The sequence below is a fragment of the Homalodisca vitripennis genome, chromosome 4 (assembly GCF_021130785.1).
Source record: "Homalodisca vitripennis isolate AUS2020 chromosome 4, UT_GWSS_2.1, whole genome shotgun sequence".
Classification (NCBI taxonomy): Eukaryota; Metazoa; Arthropoda; class Insecta; order Hemiptera; family Cicadellidae; genus Homalodisca; species Homalodisca vitripennis.
In genome coordinates this window covers 114,839,973-114,865,283 of record NC_060210.1, presented here as the reverse complement: position 1 = coordinate 114,865,283, position 25,311 = coordinate 114,839,973, and the positions used below count along the sequence as shown (strand labels likewise).

General features: G+C 34.3%; 2 protein-coding genes across 8 annotated transcripts in view; one reads left to right on the top strand and one right to left on the bottom strand.

The window, feature by feature from the left end:
- Window positions 1-1,410: 1,410 nt before the first annotated feature.
- On the bottom strand, window positions 1,411-20,498 carry LOC124359966 (UDP-glucosyltransferase 2-like). Its single transcript, XM_046813168.1, has 6 exons — window positions 20,436-20,498; window positions 10,226-10,454; window positions 5,804-6,372; window positions 3,525-3,747; window positions 3,150-3,369; window positions 1,411-1,766 (listed from the first exon to the last, which is right to left on the bottom strand). The coding sequence occupies exons 1-6, from the start codon at window positions 20,436-20,438 to the stop codon at window positions 1,454-1,456; spliced, it is 1,557 nt and encodes a 518-aa protein (XP_046669124.1). The 5' UTR covers window positions 20,439-20,498; the 3' UTR covers window positions 1,411-1,453.
- Window positions 20,499-21,695: 1,197 nt separating this feature from the next.
- LOC124359964 overlaps window positions 21,696-25,311 on the top strand; it is a 52,241-nt gene continuing 48,625 nt past the window's right edge. For 2 of the 7 annotated variants that reach the window (XM_046813163.1, XM_046813164.1), the window contains exon 1: window positions 21,706-21,955. In XM_046813163.1, coding sequence (XP_046669119.1) covers window positions 21,917-21,955 — 39 coding nt within the window. In that variant the 5' untranslated portion in view covers window positions 21,706-21,916. Of the gene's footprint in view, window positions 21,956-25,311 lie in introns of all 7 variants that reach the window. The other 5 variants (XM_046813165.1, XM_046813161.1, XM_046813160.1 and 2 more) reach the window with 5 other exon arrangements.

Here is a 25,311-nt window from a genome sequence, read left to right as displayed (position 1 = left end):
GAAGTCGGGGATTAGAGATGATAAAGCCTCATGTAGCGAAAAGGGCAACTATTTCTTCGCTTCCAAAGACGCTGCGATCATCGATTCCTCAAGGTTGCTAATGTGCAAGAGATTCCTCATCGAGAATCGGTAGTCAATCGGGCCAGCGGGTTCGAGAGTAAGATGTGTTGTTTGCTGTAGAACACATTTTTCACGTGTTTAATTGTGAGGTATATTTCTCATATAATTCGAGTTTTCTATACTGCATATCTACTGTCATCTGAGGTGTGTTCAATATTCAACAAATAATTTTTCCTTTATAAGTGATTTTTCCCCCGTTTACTAGTCCTACTTTTATCTCCCAAAACAAAGTCTTTGTAAGTTCAACAAACACTATATAGTATTTATATTTATATAATACTTTAAAAACAAAGATAACTTATTTTACAAAATAAAAATAAATAAAAAAACTGAATTGTATTTTTAATTTTTATTATTAAATTTTACTACAAGAACGTGGAATTACAGTTATTTTATTGATCGAATAATTCAGTATTTATATAGTTATCTTATAATATAAATAATTTTATATCATAGTATAGTATAGCACATATATATATATATATGGCGATTTATGAAAAAAATAATTTCTTAAAACTACAATTTAATACTTTTAACGTAAAAATGAATAAAAAATTATAAAAATCATAATAACTATAGTTATCTTTAATTAAATAGGTATTAGACATACGCAATAGTGTAAGTAAACTATAGTTAATAACACAAGAAGGTAAGAATGCATTCATATTTATTATTTTCTTAATGGGGGTCTAGAAGACCCCACGCGAGCACTCACGTAACTTTAGGAGGCGCGCTCACTTAAGGGTTAAGGGGCATTACGTAACAAAATAAACAAACTTTTCTGAATGCGAGTTTAGAAGGTTATATTTTTGTGGTGAAGGATCACCTTCACCACAAAAAAAAACTGGTAAAATAAGAGATTACTATACTTTACTTTACTTCATCATATCTCACAACACAAATATTACAAAATTTATCAACTTTTTTAGAATTCCAATTTTTAGGTGTACTTTAGGCTGATACGAGTCAGGATGCAAGATTGCGAGCTTATGCTTAGCTATGTAATGATGCCTTTATAATCAGCACAAATTTTACTTATAATTAATCAAAAGTCAAAGCTAGACAAATGATTAATTGCTTTTATGACATGATTGTAAATAATTAGGGCTAATTGTATAATTACAATTAGTAACATTTCTTAAGCATGATCTACATTCATGAGCCAAAATATGTGATCCATCCACCTGACCATTGGTGTTAAGCTTGATTAAATTACTTCTTAAATAGCTCGTACTAGAATTCAAAAGCGATTCAATTTTAGGCAATCGTAAAATTAATTAATTTTCAAAAGCGAGGAAAAACTACTGTATTTATCAGAATTAATATTAAATATTTAATTTCCTTTTAATTTATAACAAATTCTCAGGAACTTATTGAAGATAATATATTCGTAGTCCAACAGCCAGCGTTTGAAAGCTCGGAGAGCTGCACGAAACAAAAGAACAAGAGCTAGAACAGAAAGTAGAAGGAATCCTACGACGTCCAGCAGAGCTGCTTGGTACCAAGGTAAGGTGAAAGCAGGGCTCAGTAAGTGCTTGCTGCCGTTGTGGCGTATCACATACTCTGTCCAGAACACAGCTGTCTGTAGAGGATTCAGAGGCTGGTCCCAAAATATCTTGGAGGCTTGCTGGATTCTCTCTCTGTACCTGGACCAATTTGAATTGTTAATATTCATTTTTTTTTTTAACCGAATAAAATAATAGGTTCTGAAAATTACGGATAATCCTTCATAACGAAGAGCAATGATGGTCAACAAGACTTAGTGATGCCCAGTGGCGTAGCAAAGGGGGGGCAGCCAGCGGGGGTGGGCCGCACAGTGTGTCACCTTTTTTGTGGTGACACCCACCCGGTCTCTCAACTTTAAGAACAATGTACAAAAAAATAAATCGCTGGCACAAAAGTTTTATTTTCAGGGATTCGTCTACTAGCACTAGCTCAGCTCTATATATAATTCGGGGAATCCCGCAAAAGAGCGTGATGCTGTCGTGGGGGATTCCCCATCCCATTCTAGCGATTGAACATGAGGCAATACAAAATATAAATTTCTATGAAGTTATTGCTGAGTTTGCAGCTATCAAAGCCAGAAAGAAGAAATTTTAATTGTATAACAATCCCTTCTCTGTCTTTGTTATTATTGTTTTGCTATTTCTTCAATATTATAAATAATAAATGATCCATGACCTTTATCATATTATAAAATTTATTGCTTTTAACTTTCGATGGGGTGACACCACCAACTTCCGCACCGGATGCCACCCTAGGTAGCTACGCCACTGGTGATACCCTTACAAAAATATGGTATAATTGGTATTAATGAATGAGTTCTTAAGAAAATACTAAAATTTTAGGCTAGCTCAAGATTTAAGCAAGTATTTATTAATCAAATGATAGTGGTTAGTAAAACAACACTTTTCCATATTATTTATTTTTTGGAAGAGGCCGTTCAAAACCAAAGGTTTCATCATCAGGTGACTCCACAAATAAATATTTACATTAGCTTTATTACAATTAATTTGTTATTAATTATTAAAACACCATATAGTGTAAACATGCAAATACAAAAATTTGGAAAATATTTCATACAGTATGAAAAATTAGACATGAGTAGAGTTTAGTTTTTTTAATAAATTAAGAATAAAGTATAATGGTATTTTCAATAGGCCATTCTTTATCATTAATCAGTTTTTCTTTATTTATGTTTACTTGATTCCCAAGCATGTAAGTCCATTGGTTTTGTTTCTTCTTCCACTAATTTTATATTTTTATTAGAAATTGTGCGATTCAATGCAGTTCTTGGCTACAGCATATTTTCAAATTCATCCATATTTTGTGTGAGATAAATGTTCTTTAAATCTTCTTTTTATTGTTCTTCTTGTATGTCCAAACAAATTCTATCACAGTCATCAAATCTGAATTCATAAATTCCTGATTTGTTTTCATTTGAAATTTTATCTTTAGGAGGGTTACAAATTTATCTTTTTTGCCTTCAAAAACTAAGGACTCTATCAATTTAATTTGATAACACTTACTTGTAATTATGCAGAACTTCATTGATGGCAGAATGGAAATTGTTCTGTGTCCAAGGCCCTTTGAAATATATTCCATGGCCTCTTTCCTGCATCTCTACGAGGTTATGAAACTGATCCAGGAAAGACGGCAGGATGCCCAGGAGAGGTACTGAATAATGGACTGCCTCCATCCAGGAGTGGAGACCTCCATGGGTGATCATCATCCGACACTTGGGGTGGGCTTGGGTGAAAACACCACAGAATGTCAGACATTTTAGTCCCTACAAAGTCTTGCAAAGTAAAAAAACTTCTTAAAAGATTAAACTTCTAACTGTTTAAAAATGGATTTAGAAACAAAAATCAAGAGATTTCTAAACAGGCAGTGTTGCTGTTTACCTAGAACAGCAGCTTGAGGAATACACTTAATGATTCGGACATTTGCAGGCTTGCCAACCAGCTCGTCACCCTCCCACTTCATAAGGACACGCTGGGGGAGGCTGTCGAATACTCCCAGAATCACCTCTAGCACCTCAGGGGCCAGAGAGGTCATGTTGATGTTGCTGCCTACATTGAACAGGATTACTCCATTCTCACTTTTATCCATCCACTGCTCTAGCTCCTGCACAATGACAATGATCAAAATGTTTTTACTGAATTCTTTAATTACATGAAAATCAATGGAAATTAAAAAATTACTGTTCATAAAATACTGGTTAAAATTAAGCCATTTTGAATTATAAAGTCTAATGATTATTTAGATGAACCGATTTAAAAAAATACCAAGGTTTAAATGGGTATTAGATGCTCCAAATCATTTGTCATTCAGAATGATCTATTGCGATAAACCCTAATTTCTATGCTACATATGGTAACATTTAATAAACTTGAGATTGTGAAAAATGTTGTTTAAAAAATAAAAACATTTAACATTTGTAATGGAAACATTTTTTCTCATAAATATGTATTTTAATTCATAACATTTCATTCATATTTGGAAGAATTTGCATCCATGAAAGTAAAATAATCTAATCGCGGCTCGAGATTCATTCGGCAAAATCTTATAAATAAAAATGAATCACTGAAATGTCTTGAGAGTAGCTGAACTGCTAATATTGGGAACGGCTGGACTAATTTGACTAATTTGTTCAAATATTCATTGAGACTCCAAAGGTTTTTATAGAGAGAAAATTGAAAAATTATATTAGACATTTTTTTTAATTCGGAAAAATAATGATAATATTAACAAAACACTATCAAATGTCAACTGATCACTAACAGCTATTGACACTTTCAGCTGAAATTCACCAAAGAGTTAGAAACATTCGTTTACATTTAAATTTTAGAAAATACACAATACACAGTGCTTGATCACTTGTGTTACGCAGATTGCAAAAACAAAATTGCTATATAATTTTTACTACATATTGCACAGTGATGAATTTAATACTTTAGAAATACTATTTAACTGCTCTTGTAGAACCCACTTTAATAAGCAAAGCTCTGATGTTTGCACATAAGGTACTCAAAACTAGACGGCTTCCTTGAAATTGTGTATAACTTTTTACTGTAGCTTGGTTTACAGACCATTATTTTCCAGACTACATAGAACAAATAAGACTATTATCATGCAAAATCTATTATAGACGATTATTTTGAAATTTACAATGAACTTAGTTTTCAGGATTTTTAACTCCTCCCCTTACACCAGAAGTAGAACACGAGTGCTTCATGAACCAGTTAAAAGTTTATTTAACTTTTAAATCTCTTAACCATCGCTATTGAAATAACAAGTAACAGATATATTTGATTTTGAAAACTATGTGCAATGCCCAAGGTCATAGCCAGCGAAGGGGTACAAGGGATCCGGACCTCCCCTAAAACTTTAAATGGTTTCAATTACTTTTTTAGTAAACGATAATTATTTTTTAAATAATTCAGTATTATTGACATGTACTGCTGAAAGATCGTTCTCAAAACAGATACGGGTCAAGAACTTTTTAAGGAACGAAATGGGGCCTTACTCTCTGTCCACTACAGAAAAATATCAGTTGTCTGGACTCTCCAAAATCTTTTCTTGGCTACTTTCTTGGCAAGGCCATGAGTAAATGCTAGTAATAACAACCATTTTATAGATATTACAAGATTAAGTTGTGTAACCAATAAAATTTTTTTAATTTACAGGTGTTTTCTTTGTAATATTCTAATATTTAAAACTAAATCAAATTAGTATAAACCTTAGTGATTTTCAAATAATTTTCAAATTTAGTAAGTTAATCTTAAATTTTGAATTAAGATGATTGCTATTTATAGAATGTTATGTCCCATAAAATATTATACAGCTGAATGTAATGCCTTTTAAATTGATGGAGCAAAAATTAATTGTATAGGTACTCATAAATATAATCCTTGGATTTTAGTTCCATAGTCCTTCATCTATGAAATAATAAAAGTATTGTGAAATTTGCGCATGTTAAGTGCTAAAATGATTACATCACAACATTCTGGTAACTCATAATTGATCTCTTCTTCAACAACTCTCTTCTTTTGTCAAGTAATACAGGTTATTTAGTCTCAAAAATAACAAGTTATAACGTAATTATTGTAAATGCCTGCGCATTCCAAATGATTTATTGTCAATAGTTAACTAAAAGTAAAGACTCTCAATTATTGCGTACCTTGGGTAATTTTAACTTTTGCGGGATGGTAAGTCCTGCTACCGGGATGATGCCAGGAAATCTGGGTTGTGATGGATGAACTGCCAGGTTTGTATTGAGTAGAGTTACCGAGATTTGAGGCAACATCTCCTGGAGTGGAGGAAGATGCGGAAAGTGTTCTCTAACTATGCCATTCATCCGAGGAACGTAGTACATGCTGAGTCCAATAGAATAACCGAGACAGAAGATTGAATTGAGTGAACGTTCCCAAAAGTTCATCTTGTGGCTAAAGTGAAGATCATACCCAGCAACGTAAGATGACGGGAAGTCATGGCCCATCAGATGAGTTGCGTGGATCTGCAGTTGGTTAGAGTAGATGTTCAAAACAGGGAGGTTCAAGTGATGGGCTACAGCTATGGAACACTCCAAAAAATAGAACGGTGACCCGATAAACAAGTCGTAAGTTTCATTTGCTCGTAAAAACTCTTTGAACTTTACGCTTTGAAATAAGGACTCACAATCTGTTAAAGCCATCTGCCACAGGAAGTTAATGTGTGGTAACAGAGGTAGATCTACAATATTCTTCATCTCTAAAACAAACAAAAACATTAAATTTACTAAAATATGTTTTATATCTTAAAACTAATGCAGTTCTTGAAATATAAAATAAATTATTTTTCTGCTAAGCAACATCTGTATTGCACTGAAGTAGGTAAATTGGTACTTCTTATGAAAGTAAAGTTGACCCAAAAGGGAGCATTAAACCAGAAAATGCCAGGCTGGAGAAGATAGTGGTTTGTCTTCCAAGCAATTAATGTTCTAAACCTAGTTATGATGTCATGGTTTTAGACAATTAAACTCAATCATAATCAACTAAACTATTTCTTGTTTTACTGTTTCTTATTTTCCATACCTTGTCGTATCCATAATAATCATTTCTATGGAACCCTGCTGCTTCTTCTCCTTCTTCTTCTATTAGGCAACCTATTGCCATGCACTTAAGCCTCAAGGACCTTTTGCACACCCTGGAAGCACACCATGAGGCTGACCAATCTACGATTTCAGCAGTTCTACAAACCACCGAAAAAACCGATCAGGTCCTCCTGGGGAATTTCGCCACCCTCCTCCGAACTACCAAATATGGTGTACCACTCCCTTGCTATTGCAGGGCATACGGAACCCTTTCTTGATCTATCATCTCTATTAAATTGAAACAAGGTAAGAGTACATCACAATATGGCTTTGCTGAGGTTGTATGCTAAAATTTTTAGCTAATTTCATTCTCGAGATGTACTGCAGAGAGATAAACAGACAGACAATCATATAGAAAAGAAATGTTTATCTTTTCTGGCAGACAAAAGAGAGACTCTCTCAGCCTACTTATTAATAGGCTTCAGTGACACTCTGCCAATTTCCATGTTTGGATATGCACCATCATAAAACTCATTCTTGTCTAAGTAGAAATGAAATTTCAAAAGCTACAGATGAAATCTTTCTTAAGTTATCTTGCCACATGATTCACTCACATTTTTGTTAATTGAGTTTGGTTTCTTAGCAGTGTTTAAATAAACAAAGTTCTGGTGAGGTAGGGAGAGTACTTCAATACAAGAGTGCAGTGCGCTGAACTCAAATTTTGTCACTAACTGCTGGCATTGAATTTTCACTCCATAGTTTTTCTTTTTACTCTATGAACTAGATAAATTTGTTAATATGTCACATTAAAAATCTTATATGGTTGTATTCAGCTTGTTTACAACATTTTTATTCTATTTTCTCATTGCCATCTTGCTTACCCATAACACCAGTGTAAAAATATTCATTAACATTCAGCCAAGTCCTATGGATTTACATGTACAATCATCAAACTCAATGATATCTATATCTGTACCTGGGAGGTAAAGGGCACTATGTCCATTTTTTTCAAAATCGGGATATCAGCACCAAGTTTTTCTACTTGTATGTTTCTTTTTGGGGTAGAAAGCACTAAGTCCAATGTTTTATTAATAAGGGAGATAGCCCAGTGGAAAAGGCATTATGTCACTGAGTAGTTGAGAGGTAAAAAGCACCAACTAGTTATAGTGCTTTATACCTCTTATTAAAATGTAAAATCCGTAGAGGAAAAAGGCACCATTTGGACATAGTGCTGTTTACTTTTAAACTTTTATAAAAGACCTGGTATTAGGTACCATGTGTTTTTGACATGGTGCCACTGAGATGTTTACTGAACATAACCTCAAATTCCATGATTTGCATTATGTTAATTAAAAAAATGTATGAGATATACCTTGAGTTCTGTAAATCGAATAACATCCCTGAAAGAAAATATTGGTAAAAACTGGGTGTATCGTGACGTGTTTAACAAAAGGTTCAATCTTTCCTTCAAACCACCTGAAGTTGACCCATGCGATACATGCGATTCCTACCAAGCTAAACTTAAAGGTAATTTGAGTCAGTTAGAAAGAGAGGCAATACAAGCTGAGTACAAGGATCACATATATGATCAAAGCGTTACGATTTGAAAGCCGCAGACTCAAAAATTGCCAAGGAGGATCCTTCTTATAAAGTTTTTTGACTGGTGATTTACAGAAGTGTTTACCGACACTTTAATTACAAGTGGGCTGAGCCTCTACAAAAGAAAACTGTGGACTCTTGACTTTACTATACATGAATGCCTGTGACTCAACAGTTCACTGCTTGATGTGGGACGAAACAAAATGAGCAAGAGGAGGGAATGAAATTACCCAGCTAATCATGAAGTGGGCTGACAATGTGATTTCAGGTTCAGCTGTTCAAGATATCACTTTTATGGACTGACAACTGTTATGGTCAACACAAAAAACAAATCTATGATAAAAACCATTAATCAAAAGTTTTTGCTCAAGGTCATACGCATATGGAGGCTGATACTGTTCACGCTCTCATAGAGAGAAAAATAAAGAAAGCTAACAGTATGAGCATATTGACACCTTGGGACTGGCAACAATTGGTGCGGCAAACTTCTTCAAAATACTCTGTATTTAACATGGAATTAGAGGATTTTAAAAACTTTGAGTCCTTGCTAAAAGGCAAAGATTCTCCGTTTGTGTCCAGAAGTATGATATTGACAAAAACACTGTTCTCATGTCACATTTTGTACACATACAGGCCAAACAAGAAAACATGGGTCATCTCTTCTTCAAAACTTCATTTGAGATTTTTCAGAAATGAGTTATGTTCGATCCCGTAGAGGACAAGAACTATCGTTCCCGGAAACTCTTCTATTAGTATCACACCAGAGACTACAATAAATGTAGCAAAATACAATGATCTGATAGCACTACTGCCAATACTCCCAACTCTCCCAACTGTGTGCCATGACTACTTCAAAAATCTACCGAGAAGCAACAACATCTCCATGTACCCAGAAGAAGACTCTGATTAGTTGGCACTATTTTGGAAATTACAGTGTTTTATTTAATTTTGAGTTGCTATGGTAACCAGTTAAGTACTATGAAGTATTAAAACTGTAAAAAATTCACAGAATTAAAACTCTATGTCCTTTTTATTTCTAACAACCCGCTACTTTCTCAGAGGTAAAAAGCACCAAGTCCAACAAGTTTTTTAATAAAATATTTTAAAATAGGTAAATGACCGTTTTTTTGTTTTAAAACAGTTAGTTTAAATAGACAATAAGTTAAAATTATCAAATATAAAAAAAAATCAATTTAGTATTGAATATAAATGATAAGATATAACATTTTATATTGAAACATTTTTTTCAAACTGTTCTCCTGAAAAGTAACAGTTTTGTGACATAGTGCCCTTTGCCTCCCAGGTACAGATATAGAAATGAAGCTTAATGCAATCGCTTAATTTCAAGTCTATTGATTAGTTCACTTTCAAAATAGACAGACAGACAGAAGTAAATTTTTCCAGCCCCTTGAGATAGCTGCTTTGCTAATGCTCAGCCAATAAATACAGCTCATTTTACTATACAACCAAAAGCACTAATCAGCTAACTGTGACATTGTAAACTAACTGTGTACACTTATTCCTCAGATGTGATGTTTCAGGGAAACTCAAATCATTCAATTTTTTTTCTAAAAATTCAGTGAATATTGAGGATAACAAATTATTTATCGTATTCTTTTATGAATAAATGATAACATGCTGGATCTGTAGATATAATTGTTTGTGGGACATAAGCTTCAGAAAACACTTGAATGGTTCGCCTGAAACACTGTTTTCCTATGGTAGGTCTGTGAACCACTTCAAGGTTTAAAGTATTTTTTTATTATTAATGAAATAAAAATGGAAAATTATGTCACCAACACACTGCTATGTGTAAATAGCTAGCTACATAGTGTTAAATAAATAAAATAATCAGTTGATTAATGCGATCAGAAACTGTATAGACAAATATGTTTAACACATCGAGTATTATAGAAGTAAAGACTTACTTACCATCATGAGATGTAGAGTGGTCCATGAGAAGCTGCTTAATGTTCTGATCTTCAAGACCTCTCAGCTTGTACGCCGTGACCACTGTAAGCTGGTGACCTCTACGGGCGAGTTCCTGGAACAGCTGAGAGAAGCTGGGGAGCAGACTAGTGGAGGGTCCGGGATAGAACACCAGGATCCGGGAACCATGACAGATGCCATACAAGAGACCCAGGAGTACCAAAGTCCTCACCTGAGGGAAGTCAAAGTTTAGTACCCACCAGCGGACAAAAGTAAAACATTCATGTTTAAAACTATTTAGAAAAAGTCTTTACTCCTTTTCCACTGTTTCCGTAGACCAAAAGATCAGAAGTCAGAAACCCTTTATTACAATATCTTTGAGACGTATAGCATCAATTTACAATAATTTCATGTCTGTAATATTTACAATAATAATGTTTGTTCAAGAGTACATATGGTTGTTTATAAAGTTAAAACGCAAGGTTTCTTTTTTTTAGTCTTCCCAGAACAGGTATTATTCCAGTGTGTAGAAGGGTCTTCAAGTCAGCCATTGAGTCAGCGATTTCTTTAGTTTCTTTCCCGTGAGAATCTTCATTTCTACCAGTAGTAGGTGGAACAGCTTCGATACAGTGTGAGATGGTATTCTGGTAAATGGTAGTCTGTAGCATGTCTGGTGTAGTAGGTCGGCTGCTCAAGGTAAGTTTTTCCCATCAACATATAATATAACTTCCTGGATATAGAGGGATATCACGGTCATAATTCTGAGGTCTGTAAAAGATCTTCTGTAGGTGTCTCTTGGTCCCAGGCAATTTAGGATTCTCATCGCTTGCTTCTGAAGACGGAGAATTCTTCGCAGGTTCCCTTGAGATGTTCCTCCCCAGATAGCTATGCCATATCATATGTGTGTTTCAAATATGGCAAAGTATGTTGATTTTGTTGTTGCACTGTTTCTGATAGCTTTTATTCGTTTTAAGATGTAAAGGCTTGTATTCAATTTCTTACATAGGATGTCAACATGATTATGTCCATGACATATTTCCGTCAATAGTCACTCCTAGAAATTTGGCCTGTGGTTTCACTTCAACTTTTGGAAGAGTTGGGACTTGGTTTCGTCTTCTGCCAAATGCTAACTGTTTTGTCTTTGATGTATTAACCACTAGGTCATTTGTGTGGCAGTATTGGTAAGCCATATTCAGTGATATATTATATACAGGGTGTTCTGAAAAAAGGTGCCCATAAGTCAGGGCGTGATTCCTCACATCAAAATAAGAAAAAAAAAGGTCTAATTAACATAGGTCCGAAAATGCTTAGTTACCAAGTTATACAGGGTGAAAGATTTCGTCTGAATTTCAGTTCCCCTGCTGCAACGAAGCCCTACGGGTATTTGTTGGCTGTTAATTAAGATGTACAATTTAGCGTACTTTATGTAAAATGAACTGAAAAATTGAATAAAACCGTTTCCAGAACCTGTAGCTACAGTAATTTTTTAAGATATGTGACGAAAATACGCGAAACTTGGTCCCGAAAAACAAGTTACATTTAGGTTTGAAGCAGATTTACTATGTTAAATGTACAATAAACACAAAATATTTTTTCACGGTACTTGTAGAAAAATTTAATTTCGAAGAGAAAAGATGTAAAATAAGTCTATAATAGACAAACGCAAACTTTAAAAAATAATCCTTAATTACATACAAAACGCATGAAAAAAATAGACAAAATCTGTTAAGCTCTCTACAAATGTAATATTGAAATTAAAACAGTTTATTAAAATATTTGATTTGAGAAACAAAATAATTTCTATTTAAAAGATATGTTTTAACAATGTAACATTGTTTATAATAATTTAAATAAACATTACAAGCAGCTATTTTTCCATTGCTCATTAAGTGCGTGTGTTGATCTGTACTTTAATACAAGTTAGTGCGAGTGCCGTTGAAGTTAATTTTTGATAGCTAATAATATCTTATTCATCATGGCAGGTAATATGAATATTATGTACACTAATGGTGAAATGGCAGACATGCATTTAATGTACGGTTCCTTGCACATTGCAACAGTCGTCAGGCTAGACGACTCTATCAGGAACATTTTTCCTCATAGACAGTTACCGACTCATAAAATGTTTTTCTTCCATTCATAGAAGGCTAAGCGAGACGGGAACCTTTAAATCTGGAAAAAGTTTGGTAGATCAGGACAGCCACGTACAACGTGTACAGCTGAATTGGAGGAGGGCGTGTTGGACGAAATAGAGAATCATCCTGGAAGAAGTACTAGAGAACTAGCCTTGGATTTCGGTGTTAGTAATTCAATTGTCTGGAAGATTTTACACGAGCAGCAGTTGCATTCTTATCACTATCAAAGGGTCCAGGCTCTTTGCCTCGAGATTACTTTCCTCGTGTTCAGCTATGCCAATGGCTTATCCAAAGGTGCAGAAATCCACATTTTTTAAATTACATTATCTTTACTGATGAAGCAAAATTTTCAAGAATGGCTATTCTTAACACCCACAATACTCACATGTGGGCAATTGAAAATCCATCCACGTGCTATTTCAGAGAACCGTCACCAATATCAGTTTTCTATAAACGTATGGGCTGCTATTCTGGGTGATAAAATTTTTATTAGTTTTTTACCTGATACGCTCAATGGTGAAAATTATTTACATTTCTTGACGACTAATCTGAATGAGTTACTCGAAGATGTGCCACTATACACACGCAACAACATGTGGTTCATGCAGGATGGAGCTCCAGCTCATTACACATTACAAGTAAGAGAATTTTAAATGAAGCATATCCAAACAGATGGATTGGTCGAGGAGCCCCAGTAGCATGGCCTGCAAGGTCACCTGACCTCAATCCTCTAGACTTTTTCTTATGGGGACATTTAAAGACGCTTGTCTACGACTCGGGCCTGTGGATACCATAGAAGTGTTGCGAATAAGGATTGTTAACGGGATTCAAAGGATACGTGAGACACCTGGGATCTTCGAAAGAGTTCGGCAGTCTATGAGAAGACGGCTGGATGCTTGTATTTTGAATGAAGGGAAACATTTTTGAACATCTACTGTGACGTGGTTAGTTTTTTAGGACAAGTGTAAACTTTTTTGTTGAATGATAATTCAGATAACTTTTTATGTATGATAATGTATGATTGTTAAAAATAATTCAGATAACTTTTTATGTATGATAATGTATGATTGTTTAAAAATATTTACTTGATAAAAAATAATAGTAACTCATTAATTTGTTTTAATAAAACAGCTGTTTTAATTTCAATATTACATTTGTAGAGAGCTTAACAGATTTTGTCTATTTTTCATGCGTTTTGTATGTAATTAAGGATTATTTTTTAAAGTTTGCGTTTGTCTATTATAGACTTATTTTACATCTTTCTCTTCGAAATTAAATTTTCTACAAGTACCGTGAAAAAATATTTTGTGTTTATTTGTACATTTAAACATAGTAAATCTGCTTCAAACCTAAATGTAACTTGTTTTTTCGGGACCAAGTTTCGCGTATTTCGTCACATATCTTAAAAATTACTGTAGCTACAGGTCTGGAAACGGTTTTTATTTAATTTTTTCAGTTCATTTTACATAAATTACGCTAAAATTTTTACATCTTAATTAACAGCCAAAAAATACCCGTAGGGCTTCGTTGCAGCAGGGGAACTGAAATTCAGACGAAATCTTTCACCCTGTATAACTTGGTAACTAAGCATTTTCGGACCTATGTTAATTAGACCTTTTTTTTCTTATTTCGATGTGAGGAATCACGCCCTGACTTATGGGCACCTTTTTTCAGAACACCCTGTATACGGGCAGAGCCGTTCAGTACCGACAAATCACGAACATTAGACTGGTCAGAGCCGAGCACTGCCGACAAATCCCGAACATACGGCTGATCAGAGCCGAGCAGTTCCGACAAACCCCGAACATACGGCTGATATGTACCGTCTTAAAACGACGGTACATGTATTTTTTATTCCATTGGAAAGCTATTAAAATTAACAAGATTATGCATGTAACAAGATTACTTTGTTACATTAGACTTCCTTACGTCTTGTTGGGTCTTTCGATACTCCGTTGTATTGGTTTATTAATATGTACCAAACTACTGCAAGGTGTTTGAGTCAGAGTATAAGCTAAAAACACAGTGGTACAGTTTAATAGGTTTGCCAGTGATGAATTGCCTGTTATTAATTATGTTATAAACTCAATGTTTAATGAAATCAACTTAATTAAGCTGCATCCTGCAACACACAGCTTGAAAATGTAATTAAAATATATGTATGCTGTACCAAACTATTGAATATGTGTTTAACTCAGAGTATAAAAAACACAGTGGTACATTTTAATACTTTTGCCAGGTGCTGAACAATTAAATACAAAAAAGTATGGAGCGAGAACGCGTGGGACAGTTCATTCCACTATTCCGATACACGGGCTATCTTAGTTGGGAGGAGGGGCCCCTCCATCCCCACTCTTTTACCCTGAGGTTTCTGATCGGCCCACAAGGAGCTCGTCGGACAAGACTGCTCTGAGAACAATGCACTTCCCCTTCCGCTCTTGGGGCAATCCCCTCCCCCCCGCCCCGTAGTGGCGTGACCCAACAACTTACTCAGCAGAATCAGCACATTCCTGCGCGTTTACTGCACACTTAACTGCGCATCTGCTCTGCATATACGAGTTTCTGTCCAGCCAGTTTTCAGACTTACGGGTGGCAGACCTGGACTTACAATTCATAGCCTATGATATATTACAATTATACATCTCCTCATGCATTGCTTAATATAATACGACTGACTGTACTATATTTATTGTTCATTATTACAATTAAAGCATTAAATTTTATGTTGAATAAAGCAAATAAAATATACTAATGATAATTTAATATTTTAAATTGTTTGATTGAGACGTATAAGATGTTACCGGTTTGGCCTTAAAACTGTACACTGGGGGTCGTAACAGTTAAGTCACAAAGTAATAAGGTATATACCTTATTACTCTGTGGTTAAGTGTTTCATATTTGATTCAACGTGTGAGTTAGTGAGTAAAATATAATATTTTTACTTTCGTATTTAGTATTATTCATGCAGATTGAAATGAAATAACTCTAATTCCATGTATTGAACTAATTTAAAGTTATGTATTCATTAGAAAATCTGAAAGCTTACGTAATAGGTGTTCATTTAAGACTGGTTAATCTGCCTCTCCTTTCAAAAATTTACTTTAAATTTTAAAAAGTTGACCCTTATTTTGTGATTTATTAAATTTAGGTATTGTTATGAACAAAAAACACATAATTATCTATTTACAAAATGATCATACCTTACCTTCTACCAGTTTAACTAAACAAGTAATTAAAAATATTGTACTCGGTATTCAGGCTTCAAAAATTGAGCAACTCACATTTTTGGGAAGGGGAAGTGTGTGCACACATTCTACCAATAAATTTACAATTTACCAATGAAATTATAACAGTCATGAATAAAAATTAGGGAGGTAATTTTTTTACTAAAATATGGAATTCAAACTTTTAAACTGTCATAAATTTGAATACAAGCCAATTTTTATGAACAGTACAGTTTTCTACTCTTTATAAGACTTTCCAGACTTGCCATTTAAAATTTTAAACCGTCTCTTTGTTTTTAGAAGAGAAATTAATTGCAACACAGTGGCGTAGCGAATGGGGGGTCCAGGGGGTCCGGACCCCCCCCCCCCCCGAAATTTTTAAGACATATTAAAAAATAAAGCATGGAGCAGGAGAAAGAAGGACAGTTATCATTACTCTTGTCTACAAACATTAAAATTGATTGATTTCACTGATTGAAGTGACCGTTGTTAAAAATATAATTGTCCTTTCATCATAAAGTATCAAACGATACTTTTGGGCTCGGCCTTTCGGATAGTGTAGTGTAATCACGGTATTTCTATACAGCGCGGTCACGTGACGTCGCAAAGTCACCTGAACCGTAACACGACGAACAGTTTTAAATTAGCGACCACTTCGTTCAAATTCGTCGTGGGGACGTAAAGTGACTGCTTAGAATTAAGTTACGACGTTGATTTTAGGTGTCATTAAACTGTAAACGTGTATATAATTATTGAAAAAAAATCACTTTCGGACGGAAAATACACTTGAAAACTCTACTGATTAGAACTTCAACTAATTTGAAACTTCAATGATTGAGGTAAAACGTGGGGTTTTCGATTGAGTTAGGACGACGATTTTTGTTATCATTAAACTGTACACCGTACCTATATAATTATCGAGAAAAAAAATCACTTCCGGTCGGTAAATACAAAAAGAAAAGCTCTCTACAGATTCAAGTTTTGACAATTTTGGATTTCATTGGTTGAGTGGTTGAGGTAAAAGTGGTACTTAGGATTATGTTAGGACGGTGGATTTTAGGTATTAATTCAACGCCGACTAATACATATATAATTATCGAGAAAAAAAACAATTAAATCACTTTAAATTAGCGACTTTTTTCCTATGGAGTCCCACAGGGATCTATACTTGGACCAGTCTTGTTCCTTGTGTACATCAGCAGGCGGAACTCATCGCTCCTGAGAGGGAAAATGGTCCAGTATGTTGACGATACAAACGCTCTGCATTAAAGCTCTAACAAAACATGAATTAGAAAATCATTTCCTTTTTAGAACTGAATTCATGTATTCAGTTTTTTTCTAAATTAAATCTGAGGACCAACAAACTTCAAATCAAATGCACTAAATTTCTGTTTGCGGCAAAGAGAGATTGAGGATCGCGCTGCTGTGATGGCGGACGATGTCTTCATAGAGGAAACTGATTCCACCAAGTTCCTCGGAATGTACCTTAATCGAAGTCTGAATTGAGAACAATCACATTGAAAGTACCTGCTCAAAGGTTTCTTCAGGCATTTATGCTCTACGGAACCTTTCCAAATTTTGCTCCCGGGATGTACTAAAATGGCCTACTTCGGCTTTGTACACCCCCCCATCTAATGTACGAGTTGAGGCTATGGGGGCAGCTGTTCTAAATACAAATTTGAGCGAGTATTTAGAAGTCAAAAGAAAGCTGTCCGCATCATTTCAAAATTGAAATCCCGAAATTCATGCAGAGATGCCTTTAGGGAGCTTGGATTTCTAACTTTGCCCTGTCTCTACATCCTCGATGTCGCCCTGTACTGCCGATTTAAGTGCGAGTTTCGTCCGGGGCAGGGACGTCTATCAATATGGGACAAGAGGCAGGGACAACCTTCGGTTACATCCGCATAGAACAGCCGCATTCAAACGTTTGCCATCCGAGGTTGGTTGTTAAGCTGATCAACAAAGCTCCCTGAGGAAATCAAAAATTTGAATGAACCAACAAAATTTAAAGCTCGATTGAGACACTTTTTTGCGTCGAGGGTGTTTTATTCAGTGGAAGAGTTTATGCTGAGCCACTGGATGAAAATTTAAAGTAATTCGGTCATCCTCTATTTTTGGTGGTAAAATTTAGAAGATTTTAAAACGTATGGCTGTAAGTATGTATCAGTCTTAGGAATGAGTGTGGACTGTGTATGAAACGGGTATGAATGGGGGCAATTTAAAATAGATATACATATTTCTAAATAATTTAATTTGACGATTGTACGCAATTTTTATTATTGTTGACACAATAAATAAAGTTTTTTATTATTATTACTCCGGTCGGAATATACCGAGGAAAAGCTCTACTGATTCAGATTTTGACGATTTTGGATTTCACTGGTTGAGTCGTTGAGATAAAAGTGGTACTTAGAATTATGTTAGAACATTGATTTTAGGTATCAATTGAACGCCGACTAATATCTTTATAATTATGAAAGAAAATTGAAAAAATCGCTTCACCGGTCAGATAATACACCGGAAAAACTCTACTGATAAGAAGTTTTCGACTACTTTGGATTTCACTGACTGAGGTATTTTTTTTATTTTCCATAGTATATTCCGATCGGAAGTGATTATTTTTGTTTTTTTTCTCGATAATTATATATTTATTAGTCGGCGTTGAATTAATCTCTAAATTTCAATGTCCTAACATAATTAATTATAAGTACTACTTTTACCTCAACCACTCAACCAGTGAAATCCAAAATCGTCAAAACGAATCAGTAGAGAGCTTTTCTTCGGTATTTACCGACCGGAAGTGTTTTTTTTTCTCGATAATTATATAGGTAGTCGAGTACAGTTTAATGATGACAAAAAAAATCGTCGTCCTAACTCAATAAAAAATACCACGTTTACGTCAATAACCAAAGTCCGAAGTAATTGAAGTTCTAATCATTAGAGTTTTTCAGGTGTATTTCATTTCCGACCGAAAGTGATTTTTTCCCGATAATTATATACTCGTCTACAGTGTAATGATACAAAAAATCGTCATTATAACTCATTCATAAATACCCCAATCAGTGAAATCCAAAGTGGCCGAACTTCTAATCAGTAGAGTTTTTCCGGTGCATTTTCCGACCGTTGCGTTAGTTTGATCTGTACCCGAGCTACGCTCGAAAATCGCCCTTCTTTCTAAAGGGTTTTCGGCCGTCAGTAGCCCAATGTCCCCGAAGGGGTATTTCATTTTCTCCACAGAATATAGTTGAGTCAATTATACGCTTGAGTGAAGCTCTGTTGTGTTCTTTTTCTTTCTTATCACTTTTGGTGCCTTCTACCCGGCCAGAATCGAAACTTCGTAAAGTTTCTGTAGCTATACAAGAAAATTTGTGGTACTAGAGTTGCTGTGAGAGTTTAATTTGCCTATAACATATTTCCACTTTCTATAGGCGTAGTTACTAAAGCTCCATGTTTTTGGTATTTACCTTTTACCAGTGAATTCATTGGCAAATAACACACAAAACGTCCCCGGATCCCCCGGTTTCGGACCCCCCCCCCGAACGAAATTTCTGGCTACGCTACTGTTGCAACAAATAATGAAAACAATCAATATATTTTCTACGTTACATATTTTAATTTGTAATTAAGAAAGAAACCAACATTCGGTTTTTATAGCTTTGCATTTTTTTTCTGGCTAAATTTCAAAGGGAGTTAGTTATTTGTTTCACAAATTCCTAATTTTCTCGGAAACGGAACATTTGCGACCCCATGTGTATTGTACAAAACATGTTTGTATTCACATCCTCTATCAACCCTGAAGAATTCGCGCTTTTCAGTAACAATGATATAATAACCTTAAAATACCCAAACAAACTCCATAGTATTATTTTGGATATGAAGGCTTACTTAATGTTTAAAATCCAATTTTAGTATAAAAAGGACGATTTAGCGTATTATTTCATATTAATCCAGTTTTTGTATAATCAAATTACCTTCGCCCATTGAATTTGGTGGGATAGGACATTAATTTGCCGTACTTATAAGCTGAGAGTACGTTGTCTAAAATAGTCTAGAAAAAGTACAGGGGAGGGAAAGAATTGAATTGTTGTTTTGTATAAAAACTATTACGAGGTAAACTCATTCTAGAGCATCGCACTTTGAGTATTGCCACAGTTGAACAAACATAAATATATCATTTGTCTGTGGTGTGGGTTAGAGATAGCATGGGTTGTATTCTGTCAGTGGCCGATGAACTTTTTATCACCCCTGCCAAACTTGTACTGCATCGACTTCCCTATTATTCTATTTTATACGTCCCAGTGGCCCATGAAGAAGGACAAAATAAAGCTGAAAAGAGTATCAGCCTCTTAACAAAATATACTAACAAACATTATGTGTTTATAACAATTTTTAGGTGGTAATCTACCACTGATGAAGCGTTTCTAGTTTAATGAGTAAATACCGGTTATGTTTATCAAACATTGGAAACTTTAAGGTTAAACTAAGTAAGTAGAGACTTACTTTATGCTTCAAAACCTGACTAAAGTTGTAGTCTCTTGTAACTTTATGAAATGTTTACATTTTGCTTGTCTTATTTGAGATTTTTCTTTATAACAAATCAATAAAAATAACAATTAATGATATGATAAATAGCATTAGTTTATTTTAAAAATCTGTTCAACACGGTAACTACTCTATTTCATTAAATTTGTATGTTAAACTGGAATTATAACAGCCATGGATGTAATTTTATAATATACCATTTTTTATAATAAGATTGTAATATTTTAATAATATAGACATACTAAGTTTACTAGTGTTCAATAAGTTATTTTATGATGCATTCTAAAAGACAATAAAATTGTAAGCACAAACCATTTCGTTGCAGAGCCAGTGCCAGTGTAAGCAACTCTGGTTTTATCAGTGAGTGGGTCTGACTTCTGTGAACTCTGTACTTTATTTGATAAGCCCATTTAAATATTGTTTTTCAGGTGTCTTTGTTTTTGTATTCTGTATAATAATGACCATGATTGTCCATAGAAATATTAAAATCTGTATACATAAAATTAATGATCATGTACAAAAATCATACAAAACTAAATGAGAAAATTTGTTTAAGTTGATAATAACATCCTTTGTCTTACTGTTTACAATCTTAACAATGAGAGAGAGAGAGAGAGAGAGAGAGAGAGAGAGAGAGAGAGAGAGAGAGAGAGAGAGAGAGAGAGAGAGAGAGGAGAGAGAGAGGGAGAGGGAGGGGAGAGAGAGAGAGAGGGAGAGAGAGGGAGAGAGAGGGAGAGAGAGGGAGAGAGGGAGGGAGAGAGAGAGGGGGGGAGAGATTTTGTATTGCCTCGTCTTCAATGGCTAATATACCAAAATTGCTAAGCCGCGATTGGGTCATTGTTGCCCGCTAATTGGTTTTTATTCATTTTAATTTACTATTACTCCTCTCACATGAAGCTACGGACACGCGAACCGCCATGAACAATTTCAGTGCAATCATAAGATTTGGAAAAGGTTTTGTTAAATCCCATTCTACAATTAACTTTAAAAAATCTAGAGACACCCAATTTTCTATCACTATAGAATAATACACGTTTTACAACTCACGCCAACCAAACACAACACACTTCACGAAACAAATGAAAAATTTTGCAACTGAAGCGTCAAAGATCGCGAGTATGGGACGGGGAATCCCCCACGACAGCGTCAGTTTCTTTTGCCCCTCGAATATACATAGAGCTGAGCTAGTGTTAGTGGAGGAATCCCCGAAAAAGAATTTTTTTGCTAACGATTTAATTATTTTTTGTCTGTACATTGTTCCTTAAGTTGAGATGCCGGGTGAGTGTCACCCCAAAAAAGGTGACAACCGGTGCGGCCCCCCCGCCCCCCCTTTGCTACGCCACTGGTCTGCAAGAATCCCTTTTATTGTTGAAATGTTTCAAAGTATACAGGTATGTCACTAAAAGAAAGCAAATATAATCGATTTATATAAACAAATATCCTTAACAAGGCAAAATGTTCTCTAACAAGTATGGCAATTATCTACAAGGGCAAAAGAAAAAACTATAAAATATTAACAACTATGAGACCGAGCGCATACTTATTCCCATTGAAAGCAGCGGAGCTGAGCGATGACGTCAACATCGGCAGTTCAGACTTCCGGTCTGTAATCTGTATTATTTCGTTTGGCCTTGGTCTTGAGTCTGGTCTGGTGTCAACACTGTCAAAGTGTCAAGTCATATTGCTCAAGTGTATGATGTTTGCCCGTGAAATCTATTACGAATTTTCGTCTTGATAATATTCCTTTACACATTTAGAAACTCAAAATTCAGTTGTTTCTTGTGTGTAACATTATGCATAAAAGATACCGGGATGGACCACAATTGCGTAAGGTAAGTTTAGTTGTTTCTTTAATTTAGTTCACCTATGTTGAAAATATAACAGTATTTTGGTAACAGTTGCAGATAAGAAGGTAAATGGTTTTGAATATATATGTATACCAAGGCAAGGTCAATAGGTTTTAGCTTAGTGGCATCGTTATTGCTCAGATCTCACTAGTTGTAAAGCCAAGCTAAGAGACACCTAATTCACTATACAACTGGTTAGACAGTTGGGTTTGAGTAGACAAAGAGAAGACAACTCGATTTTGATGGGCGTTCCGCGTTAACAGTTACATTGAATATTGCATTTAATGAAACCAGAATAACCTATACACTAGTGATAAGTAATTTTTAAGTTATTATGTACTCCTTAGTTGTTTGATTAAAATTGTGATGTCACTTTAGTACTCTTCTACTGTAGCAACTAACTTTTTAATTTGAAAGAATGTTAGATTACTTAGTTTAATTTTCTTTCTTTTAAAGTTCATTATTGAAGGATAGTTATGAAAGTTTAAGGAGTGGTGTTCACACTAGGATAAATAAAAATAACACAATTACTCTTAATTTACATTTCATTTTTATATACTAGATTTAAATGTAAATATAATTTTGTTTTGTTACATTGTAATAAAAGGCCATTACCACAATCGAATCGTCAGTATTAGTGATTATCTAAACTACTGAAATCTGATTGTTGATTGAATTAAGTTTTAGGTATTTAAAATTATAATAGAATCAGCTGTTTTTATTTCTAAAAATATATAATTATGAATAAAAATCTTCCTAGGTTGTTTTTATTTATTAGATGTAACAAACAATGCAATTTACTATTTCGAAGTATAAAGGTTTCTGACAACTCGTGGTACAAATAATGCATGTTCATCGCCATTGTACCTGGGGCCATCACGCAATATCACAAAAATTATTTTACATTGTTTGAATTAATTTTCAGCAATATTCTATACATTAACCTTTGGTCGGGCGCATCGATTTTGAAACACGATCAGGCGCACCAGGAAGTTACCCCCAGGTTTAGAAATAAGTACAAATACATCATTCTAAAAAGGTTTATTTTACATACACACAATAAAAAGTGTATTTATAAAATTTTTATTGTTTATAAAACAATTTTTTGTAGAAAATTTCCCTAAATATCTGACGTAAATAGGCTATATTTGTAAAATAAAATACAAATGTAAGCAATAATTTATTAAATAAGCTAACATAATGATATCGCATGTATCAAACAATGTAACTAAACGTAACTAATGAGTACTATTCAAATTTAACTAAACAATACAAATTAAAATAAGAATTGAAATTATAAGATTTGAATTTATAAGATTTGAACAAAATCAGCAATAAACAAAATGTTTTCTTTGTCAACTATAAAATTACAATATTAGACCACATTTAATTAAGCTTATGCAAAAAATGTTGAAAAACTTGTAACCAAAGTTCCTTAGCAAACTGAACTAATCAATCATGTCTTCTTCGGATGGCACACGAGACTCAGTGCACATGACACAGATACCTGGAGCAGTGTGCTCTCTGCAAATATAAAACTTGCACTTTGAACACCGATCTTGGAAAGGCGATGTTTTCTCCAATCACATCTGTAACATCTGGCCGATTGAACGTTTTCAGGCGGGGCAGTTCTTGTTGGACGTGGATCAGCAATCTCCATGATTTTACAAATTCTCTGTTTTACATTTGCGGGTGTGCTCCTGATAGTTATCCTTGAGCGCATATGGTCTTGGCACAACTCCTTAGCAAGGGTTCGTAAAAAGATTCTTCTTTTCATTTTCGGTTCTTTGGCGTTTTCCTTTAGTATTATGAAGGTGTTTAGTGCTCTTATATCCAATAGAGAGTAGAAAATTCGCATTGACCAGCGATTACAAACTCGAGCAGTTGATTAGGACTCCTTGTACTTATCCACCGTATCAACTCCACCCTTACTACTGTTGTAAAATAGGACAATTTCAGGTTTCCCTACAGTTGGAGAGTTTGGGTTGTTGTCAACTGTATCATCATTGTGTAGAGTCGATACAAGCATTACATGTTTTTTCTTGTTGGAGACAAAGGATACCATTGTGGATTTGTCTTTGAAAGCAAACATAGAACTGTTCACGGGTCTGTGCTTTGTTTCCAGAAATGGATTTGGAATCTCCCGCTTGTTCTTTCTCAAAGTTCCGACCATGGTAAGACGATGGTCATTCATTCCTGCCTATCACTGTGTACTTAATTATTATCTATAATTATGTGTAACTTTACTTATTACTTTATTACAAGATACTGGGCATCTGTCAACATACACTTACTTTAGGAATTAATACTTTTGATATATTCATTTAAGTAAACTTATTGTGAGGTGGAATTAGTTTAGATATAACATTACACATTTCTAAAATAATAAATCAATCATGTTTTAATAAAAAGACTGTTCTTTTGTTCACCTTGAATTTGTTCCCCAGATTGAACCAAAAGGTTTGCACTGCTTGGGTTGGGTCTAAGTAACGTTTTAATGCATTTGTTTTACTATCGCCTTGTCTTCAAAAATTGTTGTTATAATTAAGTTTTAAGTATATACATATTACCGGCCAAATACAAAATAATTGAATCGTAAAAAGTAAGGGCTCTGTGGTGTAATGGTAGCACATTCTCCCGGCAAGTGAGAGATCCGGGTTTGAGTCCCGGCGGAGCAAGTACTTTTTGTGGTTCAGTGTTTATTGAAATTTTATATATATATATATATATATATATATATATATATATATATATATATATATATACAGGGTGATTCAAAACTAAACGGCAATCTCTCGAGAGCTTATTCTATAGCTAAAAACAAGTAAAAAAGTTCATATAACCATATGCCCGGAAACGTTTCTTTAGCGAGTTACGCCTAGCGAAAGATTTCGCCCGGATTTCAGAACCCTTGGTGAAGTCAGGCCGTATAAAAATGGTAAAGGTAGTTACAAAGATACAAATACGATTGTTTTTTATGTTTTTATATCTGACAAATTTATTAAAATTCGTCCCAGAGCTGTAAATGCAATACTTTCAGAGATATCTTACGTAAAACACAAGAATTGGTGCAAAGAAATAACACATTTTTGTGTTTAACGTAAGATTACTTCCATAAATGTTAAATAAAGGTCATTTTTTTCTTAAACTGATTTTTAGAACATTTAATTCTGAAAAGATTCATGTGCATTACTTAGGAAAACAATTAATAATAGGTATTGAAATTTAGCTTTATTTAAAAATAAAACAGACGCACAAAAATGCATATTCTTATCTGCATAAAATATTAACTAATGTTTAGGTTGTGAGTAACAGCTGATCATTTATTCAACACTTTTTAT

Bases quoted from the DNA above. Each gene is read 5' to 3' on its own strand.
- LOC124359966 (XM_046813168.1), bottom strand. The intron at 3,370-3,524 runs GTAAACAGCAAC...TTTTCACCCAAG, and splicing joins TCCTCAAGCTGCTGTTCTAG to CCCACCCCAAGTGTCGGATG. The intron at 1,767-3,149 runs GTAAGTGTTATC...AAATTGGTCCAG, and splicing joins GAAGTTCTGCATAATTACAA to GTACAGAGAGAGAATCCAGC.